Here is a 21,217-nt window from a genome sequence, read left to right on the forward strand (position 1 = left end):
GACTATTGGCTGTAGAGCGAGCGCAGAGGCTAGAACTACTGGTCAGGTAGTCGCGCTCAACAAGAGGAGGTGTAGCTGACGCTTCCGCTTTACTTAACATTCACAACCATCGTTGTGTAGCTCATGAGTGTTCAGAAGGCGTCGGTACGAAGATGAAGGCTGTCTTTAACATCATTATTCAGACAATAAGGTAGTCTACCTCGGTGAACGTGACCACTCAGAGGGCACCTCGGTCAATTTGCCTAGAGCAGATTAGTAAGATACCGTGTGCGCGCGACTGGGCGAACCCCTTTAGCTGAGCAAGGTGAAAGGCACTTCTTCAGGCATCACACAAGCACAGTTGAAACAGACTGGGAAAACACCGAAGAGAAGGAAAGAATTACATTCAGTCATTGTAACTGTCAGTGAAGCGCTAGGAGTGCCAAAATTTGATCGTGCTCTAGCAGATTGGATTCCCTGGTTCAATGATGGCCAGGGTGGACCAAGAACCTGTGAATGGATCTTGGAAAAAGCGGGTCAATGACATCCACGATACATTCGAGTTCAAGGAGACCCTTGGCACGTGAGTAACTTTCTAAGTCACTGTATCCTATTTATCGTTTTGTGATTATCTGAATGAATGTCTAATAAAATTCGTGTTCCTGATATAAGTTTGTAAACCAGATGGAGCCACACAAACGTTAAGCTATGTCTGTGACGACCACCAAATCCACGTTTTTTTTATTTTTTTTAAATAGACAATTGTTTCTTAAAATTCACTAGTGGTCTAACCCTCTGATGTGACGGAACGGAACGACTATAGAAACTGAAAGTTTGCAATACCCTAATTGTTCTTGTTTTAAAAGGTGAATGCTTCAGGTCTAAGAACAGGAGCATTACACCCATTGTGATCTACCACGTTAGGATGGATCCATGCTGACATTACCAAGATATAGGCAATATAGTGAAGCATTAGTAAAATTGTCTATAGTCTTTATTTGGTGTGTGCCTACATGGCCTGAGATTTCCAGCCAGATAAGCCATGCAGCTGATACTCACATAACAAAGCAGTAGTTATAGTCTAGGTCTACTACTTCAAATGTTCCAGTCAAAAGAATGTTCTGTGTTCAATGCAGTGGTGATTCATAGTGGCATAGGTGTTTCTATAGCAAATCAATCCCATCCCAAGTAGACTGCATCTATATCCTTAAGTGGGCCTTGACATTGTACTGGACTCCAATTAATAAATTGCAGTAGCCTATTAAATGTAATGGAATATTCAACTAAGGTAGACTGCTGTTGTTCACAGCACAGCTATTTATGGTTACTAATGTACTCTGAGTCTCTGGCCCTCTCTTAGAGCCAGGCATAGTGAGCGGGCCCTCGGAAGAAAAAGTTCGGGCACCACTACTGGAGGTTTAAAACACACTGTTCATCTGGTTTCCAGCAATGAGCTTTAACTTTGAATAGTATATTTACCTTTGGATCAGGTATCAGCCTAAATGTTATTAAAGCTTGAGGAATGTTGGTCCTTGCCGTTCTGAAATGCACTCAGTGTGCTAAAACCTCATTTTTTATTTGTGGGTGCGCTGTGAGATCTCGTGCTGACAGTTTAATGTCTGAAGTTTAGGACATATTTCAAAGGCATTACTCATCATGTTTATGACCGATGCGGCAGCTCACCGGCTTCAGAATAGTCTTTCTTTGGCTGGGCTGCAGACAAATTCCTGAGAGTTTATTTCAGTCCACACTTAGTGCTGCTTGACATGAGACCTGTTCCAGAGTGCATGAGAATGAGAGTGAGCGCATAACGGCTCACTTTGAGGGCAACCACAACCTGACGACCGAGGGCGACCTGACTACTACACCGTTTACAAAAATATGTTACCAAGATGCAGTAAATGACAACAAAGTAAAATGATCTTTATTGTTCAATTGGCATTTATATTTTTATATTCAATGGATTTGAATTAGGTTTAACCTACTTCTGAATTGCCTCTATTTATTACAGTGTGTGTGTGTTCTGTCTTAAGTCAGTCCTAAAGTCTTTCATATAATGACATGTAATAGAGACATGACATTATGTCTCAGAAGTCCTTTTTTACTGATGTATTTTGAGCATCGAATTCTAACATGCTCATGCCAGGTCTCTCAGGCCTGCTGTGTAAACGTCAGACCCCACTGATGCTCCGTAGTGATCCCCCACTGCAGGGAAGGTTTGTGCTTCATGTCTGGGAAGAGGCATCTTGCTGGTCCACAGTGCTTCACGCTGCTCTGGTTGAGGATTAAATGCGCTGTGGAAGAAGTTGATGCTTAGATTAATTTCAGCACTGATGCTCCCTCTGATACCGGATTACCAGTGGGCTCTGCTCAGTCTTTGTCACTGTATCTTTAGTGCTCGTTCATGCTGGTGAAATGTACAGGGCTTTGTTCTTCATCTTGGAGCTGCTGGACCTAATCATTATTTCCAAGCCCCAGGGTATCTGATATTTCTTGCTTTCTCTCATTAATTAAGATGGCCATTATGTGTAGTCAGTAGCTACCCTGCTCTCCAAGCCCAATTAAGAGGTTCTAATCCGTTACTCTTACTCTCATCCGCACGGCACTCTTTTCTCTTCACTCTTTTCTTTTCTCTTTTCTGTGCCAGCTTGTCTTCCATCTGTTCATCATTTTTTTGTTTTTTTCAGTTAACAAATGAGTACCCTCCTCTACAGTCCTTGTCATTGTATCTGTTGGGAAGACATGTCCCTTAGTCATTAGTGACCTCTGGTTCTTTTTAGTGTATACATTAGCTCTCCCTGATCCTTACCCTGAGAACCTATCCTTGATGCCCAGCAGGCCCTCTTGGCATGTGTCAATTGTATAGGTCTTACAGTAACAGTCAATGTCTTATTTTCTCCATATTGTAGGAATGACATCTTGACAGTGGAACAGAAAGAGTAAACATTTGGTATCCTGAAGCTCTTGGTAGGGGTGTTGTGGGTTTTGGCTCCTGCCTGTTGACTGTTGACCAGTGTTTCATCTTGTTCAGAAATATGGTAAGATGAAACAGATTGCATGGAAAACTGGCTACAGTTCTGACATGTATAATGTATAGGTACACCCTTAAAACAAACGTGTTGAAACAACACAACTTGTATTGCTGTTAACGCATCTGTATGTCCAGATAGGGACCAACACATTTGAAGAGTGTAGCTGTATATGGCAACTTGACCGTGCTTGGCAGTCTCGCAACAGAACTACTGAGGTGTGTAGGCTACTGCGTGTTGACTACATCTAGATATAACATTAAATTATGTTTATTGATGCAAACTAGCAGGTGTTCCTCATGTCATTTATCACCATAATTTGCATGGCGCAGCACACCTGTAAAGGTTAATGATATGGGCTATTTACATTGGTTTGTGATGCAGAATGGGAATTGTTAACTGTCACGCGATCTCTGAACAGACTATATGTGTCTGTGACGTCCAGTCTCTGGACAACTGTATACAAGGTACAGGGAAACAAGCCAAAATATGGACATGTTCTGGCAGATCTAAATACTGTGCCACCCAAAGTCCATAGAAGAATTCAACAGTCTGTTGTGCTAATCCTTCCAGCTGTTGTGAATTTGATATAACATATAGTATAACAGTGAAATCCAGTAAAGTGAGTTATTTTAGGATGACATCAGGTAAACCTGCATAGCAAAAGAATAAATACACAAATCACAGTCCTTTTTATGCTTTATCGACTTGGAAAGATTAAATGGATTCCATTTCTCATAGGAACACAGAAACACACGCAAGTTAAACCTAAATGCATTGGAAGAGCCTATGTTCAAACCATCGTTCCCAGACTGTTGTGAGTTGGCACGGAGTGTTGACAGGATATAGTGGTTGCCGTGGCATAATGAGCCAGTGCAGTTTAGTACAGGAAGTGTCCACATGAACTTAAAGCAAGCTATAGGATTAGCTTTGCCAGTCCAGTAGGTTACACAAGAGCCTCCAATGCAGGTCACTCAAGGTAATTCAGAGTGATTTCTCTGCACCTGTGTGAATAGCAAAAACTACTCTACTTAAAGCAAGTGGCTCTTTCCACAACGACAGTATTGATATAAGAAGAAATATGGGGGAGTCGTGAGTGTTCATGAAATCAGCCATAATTTTTTTCATCCGCAGGGCCTATGGTGGTAAAGATCAATAAGGATCCTACACAATGAGGACATCATAAGCAATACATGGGTTTCTATTCAACTCTTTGCATATGTTAAGCACATTCATGAATCTTCTGCTAAAGAAAATGTGAATGTGTACATTTCCATCCGTTGTGTAATGTATGCATTGGGAGCATTGAGCAGTTGTGGGATATGCAAGGCCCATACATAAGGTTTTTAGGACACCGTACGTAACAGCTGTGGGATTTGTATGTCAGGGCACCTTAAAAGCCTTGTTCATAAGGAGTTAATCCACTGGCTCCATTGAATCATTTTCTTATTAGACTTCGATTTTAATGCAAATTTGGTATTAATATATCGTCCAAAGAGGTATAATTCAACAAACTAGTGTAGCTTAGCTCAGTCTAATTTTAAGTTCGACAGGGTCTCTGGTCATATTTACTGTGCATGACTGTCCACTTATCGAGGTTATAGACAGTGCACCTGTTTTATAGCCGAGTGAGTACATTGTTATAAAGTATTATTTGATATCATTTGCACCTAGAACCAATTGATGCATACAGCGCTTGGAATTAACTTATGTGCTCACCTTTATCCTCTTCTAAGGTTATTTTTGGAGAAAGAAGTTATTTTATTTCTGCCGTAGCAATGGCAATTACAGTTTGTTTTAATCTTATGACAAATTTAGTTTAAGCTGCGGTGATCCCCTTAATGCTCGACGTAAATGTGCCTTGGTTCCTATGTCTGTCTAAGTTAGTGTAGGAGTCACTTGTGCCTCGTCATTAATCCAGTAATTGCACTGCAGTATCTCTCCCAGTGAGGTCTGTGTGCATATGTGCCTGTGTGTGAGTGTATGTGTGTGTGCAGGAGTCCTGATTTCTTTGCTGCTAGCTTCATTATTAGCAGTGTGGAATTAAGAGAGGGTTTTCCCCACCTGCTCATCTTTCTTGATAGTTTTGAGTGCCGTCACTGTTTCCCTAAGGTTTCCCCTTTCCTTGTTTGAGTGAACCTGCAGCATGGTGTGTGTGCAGAGTAAACGTGGCAGGCTGCAGAGCGTGGTGGTTTCAGGCCGTGCTGTCATCTGAGCCATAGTTGATGCAAATGAACATCCTGTTACAGTTTTGAATGAACTGATTACTGTACGTGCCTTTTGGCCTTCTTCTGCACTGTCTCCATTCATTTCAGTGTCTGTTTTAGATTAGAAGTGATCTTATATTTGCATTACAATGCTGTAGTAAGTAATGTCTGAACCAGTGTTAGAAAGCTCCAGGGTAGAGCTGCAATGAACTAATCTGTAGATTATTTTCTACAGATTCATAATAGAATTGATTTGATTGTCAAAATGATCTTTGTGTCCCAAAGCCCAAGATTGCCATCAAAAGCCTCATTTTGACCACATGCCAAAGATGTTCAGTTTACTGTCACAGCAGAGTAAAGTAAAGTTGAAAATATTTAAGTTTAAGATATAATCAGATAAAAAAGTCTTAAAAATTACCTTTTAACTGATTAGCAAAATAGTTGGTGATTTAATTTAGTCGACAACTAACGGATTAATCTGTGAATTGTTGCACCCCTATTCTAGAGCAGAAATTCTCAGACTTCTTGACCCCAAGACCCCCCAGTATCCAAGGGAATATTCCAGACTCCAGTAACAACCTGGCTGCTTGTTATCATGGCATCATCTGTATACACTCCAAAGTCCAATGCCTAGTCAAGCTTATTCCATTTGAACTCATGACATCATTCAGAAACAACTTCTGCCAGTAATCCTCAAATATCACATGTGGAACCCCTCATTCTATTCCTATTATCACACATCCACAGACAGTAAAAGGCTTTTGTATAATATTACCTTCTTTGTGTTATTGATGTTAATAATTACTTTGGTTTTCAGGTTTTATGATTGAAGCACTGTTCTAGAGTTCTAGAACAAAACTCTTTTTCCATTAAAGGGTTTCAAGTTAGTTTAGATCTGAATCATGAGGGCATTATTCCAGTGCATTTAAGCACAGAGCTGGCTGCTCTGGGCATCCCTGAGGGAGCTGTGTGAGATCTGGAACCTCTCCCGCAAGGCAACATTTCACTGGTGCTGGCTTTTTTCATGTTTCTCTATATACAGAGTGCATTGGTAAGACCACCGAGGCGGTTTCATTGTGTGTCTGTAAAGCACAGTTGCATGTGTCCATTGGAGCTGTGACCTATGCAGGTGGCTGTGCTTTCACACTTCTCCTCAAAGTGACAAACATGCACCTGGGGAGCATCAAGGCTTCCTGTGGTTCTAATTGTTTCATCTCTGCTGTAGCCAGAAGCAAATAATAGGAGCCGGCGTCTGTGTGTGCATTGCCAAGGGATACCAGATCCTGCTGACCAATCTCATGCAGGAAACAAGAGCTTTGGAGGCCAGGCTTTCTTCAGTTTACCTAATATGTTTATGTATCCTGATTGCATGATGAATGGATGGCTGTCTGACATCAAAGTTCAGTGTGGACAAGGCAAGGAGTTAACTGGGGTCAGTGACGGGGTAGAAATGTGCACAACTCTTAAAAGGCTCGCAGAATGTAAACAGGAGGAACGTTTCTCAATACAGCTGTAGTCATAAAATTTGTATATAAACAACAGGGTGAATACAGAATAGCATTGACACTGTGCAATGCCATAAATAAAACTGTATTTACTTCAGACAATTATTGAAAGTTGTAGCCTATGTTGGTCAATTTAAATGATAAATCACTGTATCCTCTTTAATAATGTACAGTATATAGCTTAGTAGCACCCAACGGATGAGCTATAATATTGTATTTTCTTTACTGAAAATCCAAGGGCCTTTATCTGGGTTATGATTAGTTATGCATACTTAATCTCAGATTAAAACAGCAGGGCAGAAAGAGGTGTGGCCAACTGGTTGTACCAGTAGAGCTGAACTCACCTGAATACTTGGGTCTTGTGTGATGAACTATGTAGAGTTATCGATTTTACATCCATTCATATCCCCCATTCCCAACACGGGGAATGCACACACAGTGACTACCCTCCTCTTTTCTAGCTGTCCTGCTGTTAAAGGACAACCTGATACAAATACATATTGATCCTTTAAGAACTGGCACGTCAAGGGCACAGAAACTTAACCCAAAGCTGTTGAAAGGTAGTTTGTTGTCTGTAGGGGGTGTTGCTGATACCAGTGTGGTTGTCCTCATTCAGGGGTCATCCCCCTTACCATATGGATCTGTGGTCAAAGGGCTTAGCAGGGATTTCTAGGGACCAGTTAGAGCTTAGCTGGCAGACGGCATCTGATTGGCAAGCCTGCTGCCAAGAGCTGATTACTCCCAGTCGGCATAATGGGCATCCCTTCCAGTGCCAAAAAACATAAATGGCCCAGCCACTATTTGTGTAAGAGAAAGAGAGAGCAAGAAAGAGAGGATGTGTTGCATGTTTGTGTTTATTGTTTAAGATGCTTAAACACATAGTGTTTCCATTACAAACGTGCCACTTTAGAGTGAGAGTGTTTACCACAATATATTTAGTGAAGTGTATAGTGGATGTCCATTTTCTATTTTAGTTTGAAATATTGAATGAGGTAAGAGAAGAGGAAGGAAATGAGAGGGTGTGTTGAAGAGAAAGATGGCAGCTCAAGAACAACATCAGACATGTATCTGTTCAAATGTATTTTGGCTGTGTCAGTAAGATGATTATAATGTCTGAGTGTTATACATTGTCATTACATTGGTCACCCACATGGATTAAAACATCTGAGAATTTCTGTTTGGATGGCAGATATTTTGTCAGCAACAGGGTACAAATAGCACTCTTTGGTATTCATGAGTCTGTCATGGAGGTTAAGCTGCACTAGGGAGTTTTGGTGTAAAAGTAGCAGGCTAACTGCCTAAAAGGCATAATGTTTGCAAACACAATTAACAGCCCAGTTGACACGGACACACGTCTGCTGACGTGCTAACGCCTGTCATATGGCAATATAGTTGGCAATGCCCTACTTTGAGTTTGAAAGTTTACTTTTTCCATGTGGTGTTCCGACCAGGAACATAGGCCTACTATAATGTGCATGTCCTGTATGGCTTGTGGGAATGTCTGACGTGTTTATCTGTCCTTTGCATAACCATATGCCATCAAAAACTAATTTGAAGTTGATGCCAAACTAGTTGTCTATACACTGTGTAGTGTGCTTCAAGAGGTTTGCTTGATGAATCTCTTGTCTGTATTGTAGCCTATGGGAATTTGGTTGTATAACATTTAATAACAATGCATATTTTTATGCAACCATTAGTCATCTCTCGCTCTCTCTCTTGCAGCGGGGCGTTCTCTGAAGTAGTCCTTGCCAAGGAGAAGGCTACAGGGAAGAGGTTTGCGGTGAAGTGTATCCCCAAGAAGGCGTTGAGGGGGAAGGAGAGCAGCATTGAAAATGAAATAGCCGTGCTCAGGAAGTAGGTGCATGCACTGAACAGAAACAACACCGCCCATTCTCTGCAAGTTGAAAGACAAGTGTTGTTCTGCATCTGCTCTGCTCAGCTTGTTGCTATGCCTATAGAGTTTTGCACATGTTTGTTAAGAAAATTATAAAAGGAAAGGAAATCCCCAGACTATCAATCTAACATGCGTCTTTAAAAAAGGGGCTATCAAAAGGTTTACCAAAGGCTAGTTTTCCTTTCTCTGTGGCGTTCTGCTGTTATAATGAGGGTGCTGTGGTCGTGCCACTCTTTCCTTTTGGTGGTGGGTATGATAAAGGTCCCTGTGACGCATTTTCGCATCCTCTGCCCCCTCATCACACCTGTCACTCTCGAGCCATCTGATTCCATCAGGCGATCGCCGAGAGGCTCGGAGGCTCCTTCACACAATCGTCCGCCCTCGGACGCAGCGCCTCGGTCTCCCCACCTCAGTCTGCCGCACGCCACACTCACGCATGGTCATTCAACGCCCCCACCGTTGCCATGGTGAAAGAAAGGATTTCAGAGAGTGGGAGAGAGAGAGAAAGGGAGACGTGAGGAGTGATACTGCTTGAGCCTCACTGGTTCAGCAGTGAGAGTGAGATGAGTAGCAGCACCTAGCGGTGAGGATTGGTATTGCAGGACCGCAGCACAGGCTAATAAATAATAGAGGCCTTGTTTGTGTCATGGCGATGACAATATCATGCCTGCCAGGTAGTATTTCAACTCATAACTGCATAATGTCCTCTTGGCAGTTTCTAGGAATCATTTGGCAGTCAGTAGAGAGAAGAGAACATTTGTACGAATAAGGTGTGTGAAATTAGAGGAACAAAATCTAACCCCACCAGAACAGGACTGCAAATTATCAGGATAAGGACATTATACTCTCTATCTTGAGATTCAGGAAGCAAGGTTATGTTTCAAAGTTGAGTTCATGATGAAGGCTGACCTCTAGTTAGTGTCTGCTTCAGTTGCTATTACACTGGAATAGTAGAAGTGAAAATAAAAGATAGGAAGTTATGGCTTTTGCCTACTTTTGGTAGTGCGAAGTTTGTCGAATTACTACCTTGTGCATCATGTTCAGAGTTTGCTATAGAAATAAATCAATTTTTTTTTTTTACTTCTAGGATAAAGCATGAGAACATTGTTGCCTTGGAAGATATCTATGAAAGTTCACATCATTTGTACCTCATCATGCAGCTGTAAGTATTTAATTAAACTCTTTATGGTATTTATTTCACTCATCCTATAAATACAGCCAGATTCCATCAGTGCTAAATCAAATACTCCAACACTAATAGTCTCCAAATGTTTATTTCTAACTTTTTTTATTTGTCTTTATTCTTGTTCCATTCAAAACCAAAACCATAGGCCATATGAAATATGACCCATATTACCGCAACTGGAACTGTGAAATGAAAGTCGTTTTTTGTATGTTCCTCTTTTGAAACCGTTTTGTCATTGTTTCACATAGATTTCTAAAAACATGCTGTTGTTTTCTCAAAAATCAGTGATTACTTTTGGGAGGTAAAAGACTAAACCAAGGCCTCTCTGTCTTTCCCCAGAGTGTCTGGGGGGGAGCTCTTTGATCGTATTGTTGAGAGGGGATTCTACACAGAGCAGGATGCCAGCATATTAATCAAGCAGGTCTTGAATGCCGTTAACTACCTCCATGAAATGGGCATAGTCCACCGAGATCTCAAGGTAATTCCCTGCCAAAGGATGGTGTTGGACCTGCCTTACCTCTCCCCTTCCTTGCGTGGCCAAGGAAGTAAGCAACCTCCATGTTTTTCTTTCTCTTTGCAGCCAGAGAACCTGTTATACTTCAGTGATGAAGATGAGTCCAAGATCATGATCAGTGATTTTGGCCTGTCTAAGATTGAGAGCGCAGATGTCATGTCAACTGCGTGTGGGACTCCAGGATATGTTGGTAAGGCCGTGTGAGAATTAAGATCAACCCCTGCTCACGTGTGGACATTGATCCTAGATAGATAGATAGATAGATCCTCTTCCCTTAAGTGATGCATTGAATGACTTTCTCAGTCTGTCTGTTGTGCAAGGCAGTGAGCGAAGTCTCCATCAGGTAATCTGTGATCCAGGTTACCAGGTGAGCGTCCACACCCATCTGCAAGAGCTTGTCTCCCAGTCTGAGGGGTTGGATGGTGTTAAAAGCACTTGAGAAATCAAAGAACATGATTCTCAAAGCACTTTTCCCCTTGTCCAGGTGAGAATGTGTACTGTGTAGAAGATAAGTGATGGCATCGTCCACGCCCACTTTCTCCTGGTATGCAAACTGTAATGGGTCTAGTGCATGGCGTACCTTGGGTCTGAGCATACCTAAGACGAGTTGCTCCATTGTCTTCATCACATGTGATGTTAGAGCGACAGGTCTGTAGTCATTAAGCTTACTAGGATGTGGCTTTTTAGGGACAGGGGTGAGACATGATGTCTTCCACAGTGTTGGAACTTGTCCAAGGCGTAGACTTAGATTGAAGATGTGCTTCAGTGGCTCCCCCAGCTCAGCAGCACAGGCCTTGAGTAGCCTTGGACACAGTCTGTCAGGCCCCGCTGCCTTTCTTGTGTTCAGTTTCTTTAGTTTAACGCTCACTTGTTTTCCTGTGATGATGGGGGGGTGTAAGGGGAGGGGAGGGGGAGGGGTGGATCTGGGATCTGTGTGTCTGATGGGTGTTGACTGAGGTTGTTGTCGCCTCATTGTTTGTGATCGCCGCGTGGGGAAGGGGTGCAATATCCAGTGATGGTGGGGGTACGATAGCCTGTGATGGTGGAGGTGAGTATTGCACTGGTATTGAGGGGGTGTGGGGGTGGGGGCTTGGGGATGACCACCTCCTTGATGTCCCTGTCAGGCAAGGAGGCGTCAGGCGGGGGGCAGGGCGTGAGGTGGTGTTGGTTTTAGGTCATTGGGCGTGAGGTGGTGATGGTTTAGGTCGTTGGGTGTCATCAGGATGCAGAGCTGGAGAGACTGGGAGGCTGGGAGGTGAGGATAGGGCACGCAAACAAGTGCAGTGCCTGAGTCTGCGTGCGTCTGAGTCTGGAGCTGGAGCAGGGCAGTCAAACCTGTTGTAGAAGTGGTTCAACTGGTTCGCCCTGTCCAGGTCCCCCTCTACAGAGCTGCTGCTCTTCTTCAGGCCTTTCATGCCGTCCCATGCCTCCTTCATGTTGTTTTCCTGCAACTTCTGTTCCACCTTCCTTCTGTAGTCCTCCTTAGCCTCCTTCAGCTTGATTTTGAGTTCCCCTTGCACACGCCACAGCTCTGCCATGTCCCCCTCTCTGGACGCCATCTTTTTCCTATTAAGAAGGGTCTTGATATTGCTGGTTATCCAAGGCTTGTTATTGACATTGCTGGTTATCCAAGGCTTGTTATCCTCATCATTTGTGAAAGTGCTGACATTTAATAAAGTAGTAATTCATTGTTTTTTTTTTTGCATATAGAATTTGAAGAACATGGGCTTGGGTTGCATATAGATTTGATGGTCAGAGAATTCCATCCATGTTGCTGTTAAGTGGTTTGTTTTTCCAAAGACTCTTTTCTCCATTTCGTGTCCTAGCACCTGAGGTTCTGGCCCAGAAACCCTATGGGAAAGCAGTGGACTGCTGGTCTATTGGAGTCATCGCATATATTTTGTGAGTGACCACTGCGTACATCTGTCATCTGTAGCCCAATCCTCAGCTCCGTGGTTCCCAGTCTGACACGCCTGCCAAGCCTGTCATCACTGTTACCGTTGCACATTTGTTTAGGACTACCACCTTATACTACCACATATGCGTGTTGTGTCTGCAGAGCCACCAGCCAATACGACTTTTAAACAAAATATGACTCAAAATGATTGCAATCATGATCTCCCTTCGATAAGCATAATATTATTACATAAATTGAACATGCGCAAGTGTAAAGAAAGACATAATCATACATCTTTTTTCTCATTTTTCATTTAAGATTGTGTGGATATCCTCCATTTTATGATGAGAATGACTCTAAGCTCTTTGAGCAGATTTTAAAGGCAGAATATGAGTTTGATGCACCATACTGGGATGATATATCAGATTCAGGTAAGCTTTTCTGTGTGTGTATTTGTGTGTTTGTGTATTATGTGTGTATTAATAGGTTTGTGTGTGCATGAGTGTTTGTTGGTATGTGGGTGTGTGTGTTTGAATGTGGATGCTGTATTCTGAATTCTGGGTAACCCTTGCATGTCTTGCAGCTAAAGATTTTATCAGCAATCTGATGCAGAAAGATCCAGAGAAGCGATTAACATGTGAAGAGGCTCTGCAGCATCCATGGTGAGTTACAGTGCTGAGTACTGTTCAGTGACCTACAGCCAACTGGGCTTGTACCCTATATGCACCATACGTAGACACTAAGATACTAGGGCTTGTACCCTATATGGACCATACATAGACACTGAGATACTAGGGGTTGTACTCTATATGGACCATACGAAGACACTGAGATACTAGGGCTTGTACCCTATATGGGCCATACGTAGATATTGGGATACTAGGGGTTGTACCCTATATGGGCCATACGTAGACACAGAGATACTAGGGGTTTTACCCTATATGGGCCATACATAGACACAGAGATACTAGGGGTTTTACCCTATATGGGCCATACGTAGACTCTAGATACTTGGGGTTGTACTCTATATGGACCATACCTAGACACTGAGATACTAGGGGTTGTACCCTATATGGACCATACGTAGATATTGGGATACTAGGGGTTGTACCCTATATGGACCATACGTAGATATTGGGATACTAGGGGTTTTACCCTATATGGACAATACCAAAGATCATACATGGCGGAGCAAGATAGTTTGTCATAGTTCTGGACTGGAATGCTCAAAAATGCTACAAAATGTACCTGAAATGGTCAGAAAGGTTTGAGGATCATGAAGACGTACCCAAAATTCCATTCCTAACTCTATACAACCAAGATCTTAGCATATATGGTGAAATTCTGAGCTATGAGTTGGATAATACTCATAAATTTCCAATATCTGTAATTATCTCTCTAATCACTACTCGTGACCATTATTGAACATTAATGTGATATAACTCACTTGGCAGGAGACTTTTTCGGGAGACAGTTTGTGTTTTAGCACACATGACAAAATTCATGTCATCAATTTAGCACACATGAGTCAAATTCATGCCATTAATCTCTCATTTTAAATTGTTATTTATGTTACACCATGTAGGTAGTTACTCTATTTTTAAATTGTTAACTCATAAACTGTAAAATACTGAGATTTCTATTTGTTATTTAGGATAGCTGGAGACACTGCACTTTCCAAGAACATCCATGAATCTGTCAGTCGACAGATTAAGAAAAATTTTGCAAAAAGCAAATGGAGGGTACGTTTTTGGCTCTCACTTTCCTCTCCAGAGATGTGTGTACTTTTTGTGTGTTTGCTTGTGTCTTGACTCCTTGCTCTGCACCACAGCAAGCCTTCAACGCCACAGCGGTGATCCGCCACATGCGCCGCTTGCAACTGAGCAGTAGTCTGAATAGCAGCGTGGACGCCACCTCACCCCGGCTGGACAGTCACCCCTCCATGCCGCTTAAGAGCCAATCTGTGGACTGCGCGCCAGTGATCCACAATGAATGTAATTTTTTTCAACCTATTTCTTTGACATTTATGAATCCAGGTCAGGCGGTCACAGTGCTTGATGATTTTAACCTAAATTATGAAAAAAAAAAAAATCACAAAGCAACAATATGAAGTCTTTGGTTGTATACACATCCAAATTGTTTTTACCAGTCTTGGTAAATGTGGTTTCAGCTGCGCCAGCCACACCAGCAGCCTGCAGCATTGAGTCGACCAGCTCCACAAGCTCAGCCGAACCCCGCCGGACAAGACCCTCAACCGTCACCACCATTCACACCGGCAGCAAATGACAGCAGACCCCCGGGGAGAGTAGGGGGGAGGCCTTGACCGTGTAAACAATGTCAGGCTCAGCCCTCTATCTCCCCAGTTCCCTCTCTTTCTGCTGAGGCTCCAGGTTTGTGGAGGAAGGGGGATGTTGTTTGTCTGCGGGGCCCAGATTTGGAACGTCCTGCAGCGTGGAGGTGAGTGGTGTAGCAGTTGACCCCTTACAGAGTTGGCCTTAACTCCAGTCTGTCTGATGGGCCCATGGAGGGTGTATCAGAGGTGGCTGGTCTTGCACATTTCAGAGGCTAACCATACAGTGGGATATCCATTTGAGTGTAACTAAAGCTGCTGTGAGACTCATCGTCCTTGTTACAACAGGAAACTGGACAGTTCAATAAGCATTCTACAGTTTAGACTTCAGACATACATCTGTAGCAGTCATTGCATTCACTGGTATCTACAGGATGTGCATTTACATCATGCATTTGCTGGGTCCAGTTAATTGTGAACAAAAACATAAAATATTTGAGGAAATGTACATTTTCAGCATTTAAATAATGTGTTGTTGTTCAACATATGACATTCAATATACCTGGTGTGAAGCTACTATGCTTTACTTGGTTTGGATAATGCTTTTGTTTGAAACTGAGGGTGAAGTTTCACTGTTGACGGTTTTCTGTTAGATGTTTTGTAAATCTGTAGTATTTTCTGTTGCTTTGTGAGGGTGAGGATATTATTGTGCTTTATATAACACATCATATATTATTTGTTCTTTGGTCTTAAATAACTTGGCATTATTATATTTTAATCCCATATACGCACTCAGGAATTTGATTAGTTCACATCCACTAAATTTGATTGAGGTTTTTTTTTATTTGTCAGCCAAGTAAAAGGCAAGGCAAAACTTTTAATGATAGAGTAACTTTTCAATAGACATTCGTTTACATAATGACTAAGGTACAGTATGTCACGTAGTACTGTGGACTTATATTCAACACCTACTATTAGACATTCATTTGATTTTAACAAAACGTTAGATTACAGTACAGGACATCAACTTTCTTTTAACTACAGGCGTCATAGGACTTAAAGCTGCAGTTGGCAAGTCTGACAGATTTAGGGGACTTAGCCAAAATGTTAAATGTTTACAAATCTCATGCCCCTCCCCCACTACCACGAGCACCCTCTCATCGAGTTTGTGCTCGTCAGTGCACACCAGACTGTGATTGACAGTCAGATCTCACAAAGCCCTGCTCTGATTGGACCGAAGAACCGGGAGCTGTGGATTTTTGCAAAACAAATAACAGGCTCTAGGTGGAGGTAGAAGTGCGGGTTTTTTTCTAAAACCGGCTGATTTATGTTGTTCTGTCGGAGCATAGTGTCGGTTTCAGTGAATCAAAAAAATCTTGCCAACTATAGCTTTAAATCATTCAAGTTACCCAAGCCAATGGTTTTGATTGTATAATGGGCCATGTATACTTGTGTTCTTTGAGAGGCTCACGTCTTTGGAATCAGTGGTATCTGTTAAATGGTTCAGTTAAATGTATTTTTAAATAGCTGGTATTTATTAGTGAGGGTGTAGATCGTTTAAAGAGTCGTTGTAACAAGTGTAATCAGGTTATTTTGCACAAACAATCTATAATGTGCTTTGATAAATATCTATAGCTATACCATTTCATATTAAACCCAATACCAGTAAAGTGGTAGGAAGAAGCTATACCTTTTAATATAAATCCAATAGCCAGTAAAGTGCACACAATTAATAATAAAAAAACGAATGTAGCTATTATAAATAAATATTTCTAACTCTTATTAAAAAGAGTTAAGGGCCATTCACACCAAGAACAACAACTATAATAATAATGTCAAAAAAGTATCGCAGCTAATATAAAGACAACACCCACTATAAAGATAACAACATGAGGAATTCTATTGTTGGGGATATCTTTCAGAGCATTTTCTGGAGCGATTAAAAGCTGACAGCTGATCAGAATCCATCAAATTTTAGACATCACATTCGTCAACAAGAGGAGAGTAATCTATCTCCAGTAATTCTACAGTATTTTATGTTTTTATTTACCCTCTGGTAAATGCCTTTTCCTTCATTTTTTTTTTCATAAATTACTTGATCAGGAGTCATACCGGATTCCATTCCCAGTTGATTGACTGTCAATATATGTTCAATACTGTTTAGACACCTGAGTCAAATATTTAACACATTTAAAAACATTATTTTGTTGCCCATTTTTTTGATGTTGTGATTATCATTCCAACTGTCGTATTTGCTGCTTGTAGCCATCTGAGTTCCCAGCACTAACTGCCTCTAATCCTTCCTCTAACCTTCCCTCATATTTATCTCAAGTCTTTGAATACCTGACCCCTGTCATCTTTATGACCAGCAAAGAAATGTATTTGCACAAACCAATAATGTCATTCCAGTGCCCCATCAGTCCTAGTGTATTGTGTGGTAAAGTATGGGGCTCTATTTGAAAGCTTGCCTTTGTGTTTAAATGATTGCCATTGTGGTAAATCAGGTGCCAATTAAAATGGATTAACTCAATGTTCCTGTCTTTACTAACTGTCCAGGTGGTAAGTGACCTATACTAATCAATTAACACACCCCTGTACATCCTGCAGTGTAGTAGAGTGCTAAATTAGTGCTGTTGTTATGTGGTCATAACAATGCTTTGGACAATCATGTTGACTATTTACCACTACCAAAGATTAAATTGGTTATATTTTCTTCAAAATAAAACTGACATATATCAAACTGTGTTTCTGTGACATGTATACTATTATACTATGAATATTTGTTGATGTGCCTCTGATGTTCAGCTATTTTGAAGCAAAAGATCAGTCCCAAATGTGAGGTGATTGTAAACTCTACTGGCTAACGTACAGTGCTGGCTACTGTGCCTTCATATGTGGGCTTTGAATTTAGCAGCTAGGTGCTGGGTCACTCATTGATATCCCAGGATATGAACACAGAACTGTTCTGTCTAGCAACGTTCCTCCAGTCTGGAAGGTTGTGGACAGAGAAGACCACACATGCCTCCCACAAGTTACTGTGTTTTGTTAAGTGAAAAAGATAAAGATAAAAACTGACTGAAGAGAACTTCCAAAAACATATTAGGTGTTATTAGATAAAGCTGATCTGACATGCTGCCCAATCTACAAGAATAGTGGGCACGAGGAATGCCTAAGGCAAAGCAGAGGAGAAGTCCTTTTATTATTATGGAGTACATAATGCCTTGTGTATGTTACTTGGTGGTCCAGGTAGGTCCTCATACACATTATCATACACAGATTATGCAGACATGGAAGTAGATTTTTTTATTGATAGTGGCTTGATAGACATGCCAGAATTAATACAATATGGATAATTTAGTAGTAAGATGTGGGTAATTTAGATTCTTGTTGAGGGACCTAATGTTTATTGAGAGTCAAACAATACCTCAAGTTCGGATTCAGACTATAGAGTTTATTTGAACCATTATACCAGACGACAACATTGAGTAGCTTACATTTCCACCTGGTTAGGTTTGTATTTCAGTTAAAATAGATATAATGGATTTAGTGAGGTTTGGTCTCAACCTCTAGGTCCAGGATATATCTTTACAATGTAGTATAACCATCAATTTCAAACCAAACAAATGAAATGATGAAAAAACAAAAGCAAAAGGAAAAATGAGTTCCTTAACAACTAAAGATAATCAGAACACACCACTGAAAAATAACAAATAAAAACTATAAACAAGAAGTAGTTTCTAATGTTTTTAAGACACCAATCTCCTACTATGAAATACAGATGATCCGTATGTGGCACTGTAAGCCTTATTATGTACAGTTTCAGTTCTGATAAGTCTGGTTACGTTTAAATCCTTTTTGTAAGGCTGTAAGGATTAAGATTGTGTCATCATTTTGCACCATGTTTAGATTAGCTCCTCTATAGTGTGCACCTGCTCCTTGTTTCCTTCCGCTGTGATGGCGATCATTCATCAGGCGGTGTGACGTATTAGGATTGATCGATGCCATCATAGTGGAATTCTCGGTACTGCTCACCGCCCTCACGGGACCTCTCATCCTGCTCTGTAGGGTCAAAGGCCAAAGGACATTTACTACATCACTTTTATCTGCTTACCTTGGACGGACCAATCTGGACAAGTCCATAATCAATGCTCTGAGGTTTGTCCATTCTCTGTACACTCTGTTAGAAGTCAGAACAGTGAGTGCTGAAAATTATTTATTTTTTCAATTGATCCAAATGAGAGAACATTATGAGAGCTTACCGTCCCCTTCCTCCTCTGCGTAGTTCTCGTACTTGCTTCTCTGGTTCTCGTGGTACTCCTTCATGCGTTCGTCTGCTGCCAGCCTCTGCCTCTGCTCAGCTGCAAGAATCAGAGGTAAAGAGGCAGAGAGCCATTTCAATGTCTAATTCCCACTGATTGCTCTCCACCTATTTCCACACTACACACACTGATTCAGTCATGTCAGATCGAAATGAGCGCGTGAAGACAAATGAGACAGCAGAGAGTTGAATGGGAAAAGAAAGTTACAAATGTATTTCTTGCTTGAGGTAGATGCAGATTGATGCCATTCATCTCTGACATTCTTAGACAACAGGTCAGGTCACAGAAGTTCAGAGAGATCACCTCTGACTGCCTGCAAAGTTCCAAACAACATGTCCTGATGTGCATAGTTCTACATACAAGCCCAAGCATCGTGTTGATGTTACGTAAAGGATGGAAAAAAATCCAAATCAGACCATTTTCTGGTATTCGCCTCAAATGAAACAGACACGGGACTCTAAGGCGACTTGTAGATGGTTATGGAGTGTGCTCCCCTGCCCAGACGCTTAAACTGTGATGTCTGGCCCACAGCCTCTGAGGTAAACAGACTTTATGTAACCAGATGCCCACTACTGCCCCTCCCTCGTTTCCCAAATGCTGGCCAAACTAGTGGTCTGTATTGGCTACCTTGTGGCAATTTGTGCAGATTTCTATGGCTCACACAGTGGGTCACACTGTCTAAATGTGCAACTTTCTCTGGTCAAAATATAGGCTGTGGTTGCATTTCACCCACAAGTGATTGTCTTTTTAATTGCATTTCCCATACTGACCACTGGATGGCATCACGCATGTAAACAATCAACTCATTAAGTCACTTTTCATGAGTTCAGAAGGTGTAAATTTGGCCCGTCATGGTCATGCGCTCAGCAATGAGGGTGCAGTGGGCATGTGATCCATTCTCTGTTATGTGTTAATCTGACCTGACATGGAGCAGAGCGAGGGGACGAGAGAGGGGAGGGCCGGCTGCTCTGCTCTGCTCTGCTCCATGCAGGCCTGAGGCTCCTGCTTCTGCCTGCAGAGCTGCCCTGGTGCACTTTTGTACTGGCTCAGCCCAGAGCAGCCCAGCAGGAAAGGCACCTGTGGAGCCCGAACTCCTCTTCCAGCTTATTAATTCTCTCTCTCTCTCTCTCTCTCTCTCTATGTCCTCCTTGTTGTCTCTCTCTTCCTCTTTCTCTCTCTCTCTCTCTCTCTGTCACACACATATACACACTTTTTGGATTTAGAACAAAATTGATTGAAAAACCATATTCACGCACAGTGATAAGAATTGATGACAAAATATAATTTAATCTCACTGAGAAAACCACAACTAGAACAGCCAAAACTGGACAAGAAAAAACAACTCACCATTGAGCTCATCCTGGGACTTCACAGCTCTCCTGCTCCGACGTCTGAAAAAGTTAAACGCGTCTGTCTCAGGCATGAAGATTCTCTTCATTGCACCTAGGGTGAGCAGTATGTAGATGAGAAGGCTGGAAAATAAGGCTTTGGAACAGCTTAGAGGAGGGCGAACAAGCTGCTGTTATCACCTTGAGGGCCAGCTGCCTTGTAGTCTGTCTTATCATCAGACACAGCTGAACTGCTGAGCTGAGCCCCATTGGACACTGTAAAAGTCCCGCAGACAATGATAATTGACATCTGACATTTTAACAGTTATTCCATTATTATTCTAATATGCAGGACATACATTGTTTATCTTGTATACATTCAATCTGCCCATAAAGAAAGTGAAAACATGCTTCACTAAGTCACGCAATAAACAGCTCCACATGCACCAACCCCCTGCCCAACTCTACCAGGGGAGCTCTGTCCCCAGCTCTCGCCCGTCTCGGTCATACTCACACGTCAAGGCAACAAGGACAGCAAGTAAAGCCAGCAGCGCTGGACGTGTCCAGGACATTGTCAGAGCTGGGTCTGTGCTGCGGATGGACTGCAGAACAAAGGTGAATGGAGCTGCGACGTGCGGGAGAACTCCTACGAGCTGGGACTGGGAGGTCAGCTCTGGCAATCCTGCAAGGGGAGGAGCAGCAGGAATTGGAATGGACAAACAAGAGATGGGCAGCTGGGGATGAGAGACCATTCAAGTCAATGTTTCACCTGTAGGCTATAAGAGCAGCAGTCTTGGACATTGCATGAATGTGGTTGCTATCTGATAGCTGTAATACTGTAAAATGCAAAAAAGCAATGAATGTATGCACATTTAAACAGAGTTGACTTTATTGTATGTGATTACCAAATGTGCATTTAACTGGTCAAGATATACTGAAATGACAACAACGCTTTCCCATGCCTTCATCTAAATTATAGTGGACAAACAATTAAGGCATATCGGTAACTCATGAAAGGGAAAGTGAAAATGGCTCCTGATCTCCTAAACATGTCAGCACGTGCTCCACA

General features: G+C 41.9%; 2 protein-coding genes across 3 annotated transcripts; one reads left to right on the top strand and one right to left on the bottom strand.

The window, feature by feature from the left end:
- Nucleotides 1-30: 30 nt before the first annotated feature.
- camk1db (calcium/calmodulin-dependent protein kinase 1Db) lies at nucleotides 31-15,679 on the top strand. 2 transcript variants are annotated; one of them, XM_048257849.1, is made up of 11 exons: nucleotides 31-562; nucleotides 8,443-8,574; nucleotides 9,702-9,776; nucleotides 10,140-10,278; nucleotides 10,381-10,504; nucleotides 12,141-12,216; nucleotides 12,530-12,642; nucleotides 12,795-12,873; nucleotides 13,866-13,953; nucleotides 14,043-14,205; nucleotides 14,361-15,679. In XM_048257849.1, exons 1-11 carry the CDS (start codon nucleotides 465-467, stop codon nucleotides 14,495-14,497), a joined length of 1,224 nt encoding a protein of 407 aa, XP_048113806.1. In that variant the 5' UTR covers nucleotides 31-464; the 3' UTR covers nucleotides 14,498-15,679. The 2 variants fall into 2 exon arrangements, with proteins under 2 accessions (XP_048113806.1, XP_048113807.1); XM_048257850.1 differs by having other exon boundaries at nucleotides 14,382-15,679.
- A 2,252-nt stretch (nucleotides 15,680-17,931) lies between these two features.
- On the bottom strand, nucleotides 17,932-20,806 carry ucmab (upper zone of growth plate and cartilage matrix associated b). Its single transcript, XM_048257592.1, has 5 exons — nucleotides 20,663-20,806; nucleotides 20,350-20,424; nucleotides 20,168-20,263; nucleotides 18,761-18,859; nucleotides 17,932-18,560 (listed from the first exon to the last, which is right to left on the bottom strand). Exons 1-5 carry the CDS (start codon nucleotides 20,718-20,720, stop codon nucleotides 18,487-18,489), a joined length of 402 nt encoding a protein of 133 aa, XP_048113549.1. The 5' UTR covers nucleotides 20,721-20,806; the 3' UTR covers nucleotides 17,932-18,486.
- Nucleotides 20,807-21,217: the final 411 nt, after the last annotated feature.

Source organism: Alosa alosa, chromosome 11, assembly GCF_017589495.1.
Source record: "Alosa alosa isolate M-15738 ecotype Scorff River chromosome 11, AALO_Geno_1.1, whole genome shotgun sequence".
NCBI lineage: Eukaryota > Metazoa > Chordata > Actinopteri > Clupeiformes > Clupeidae > Alosa > Alosa alosa.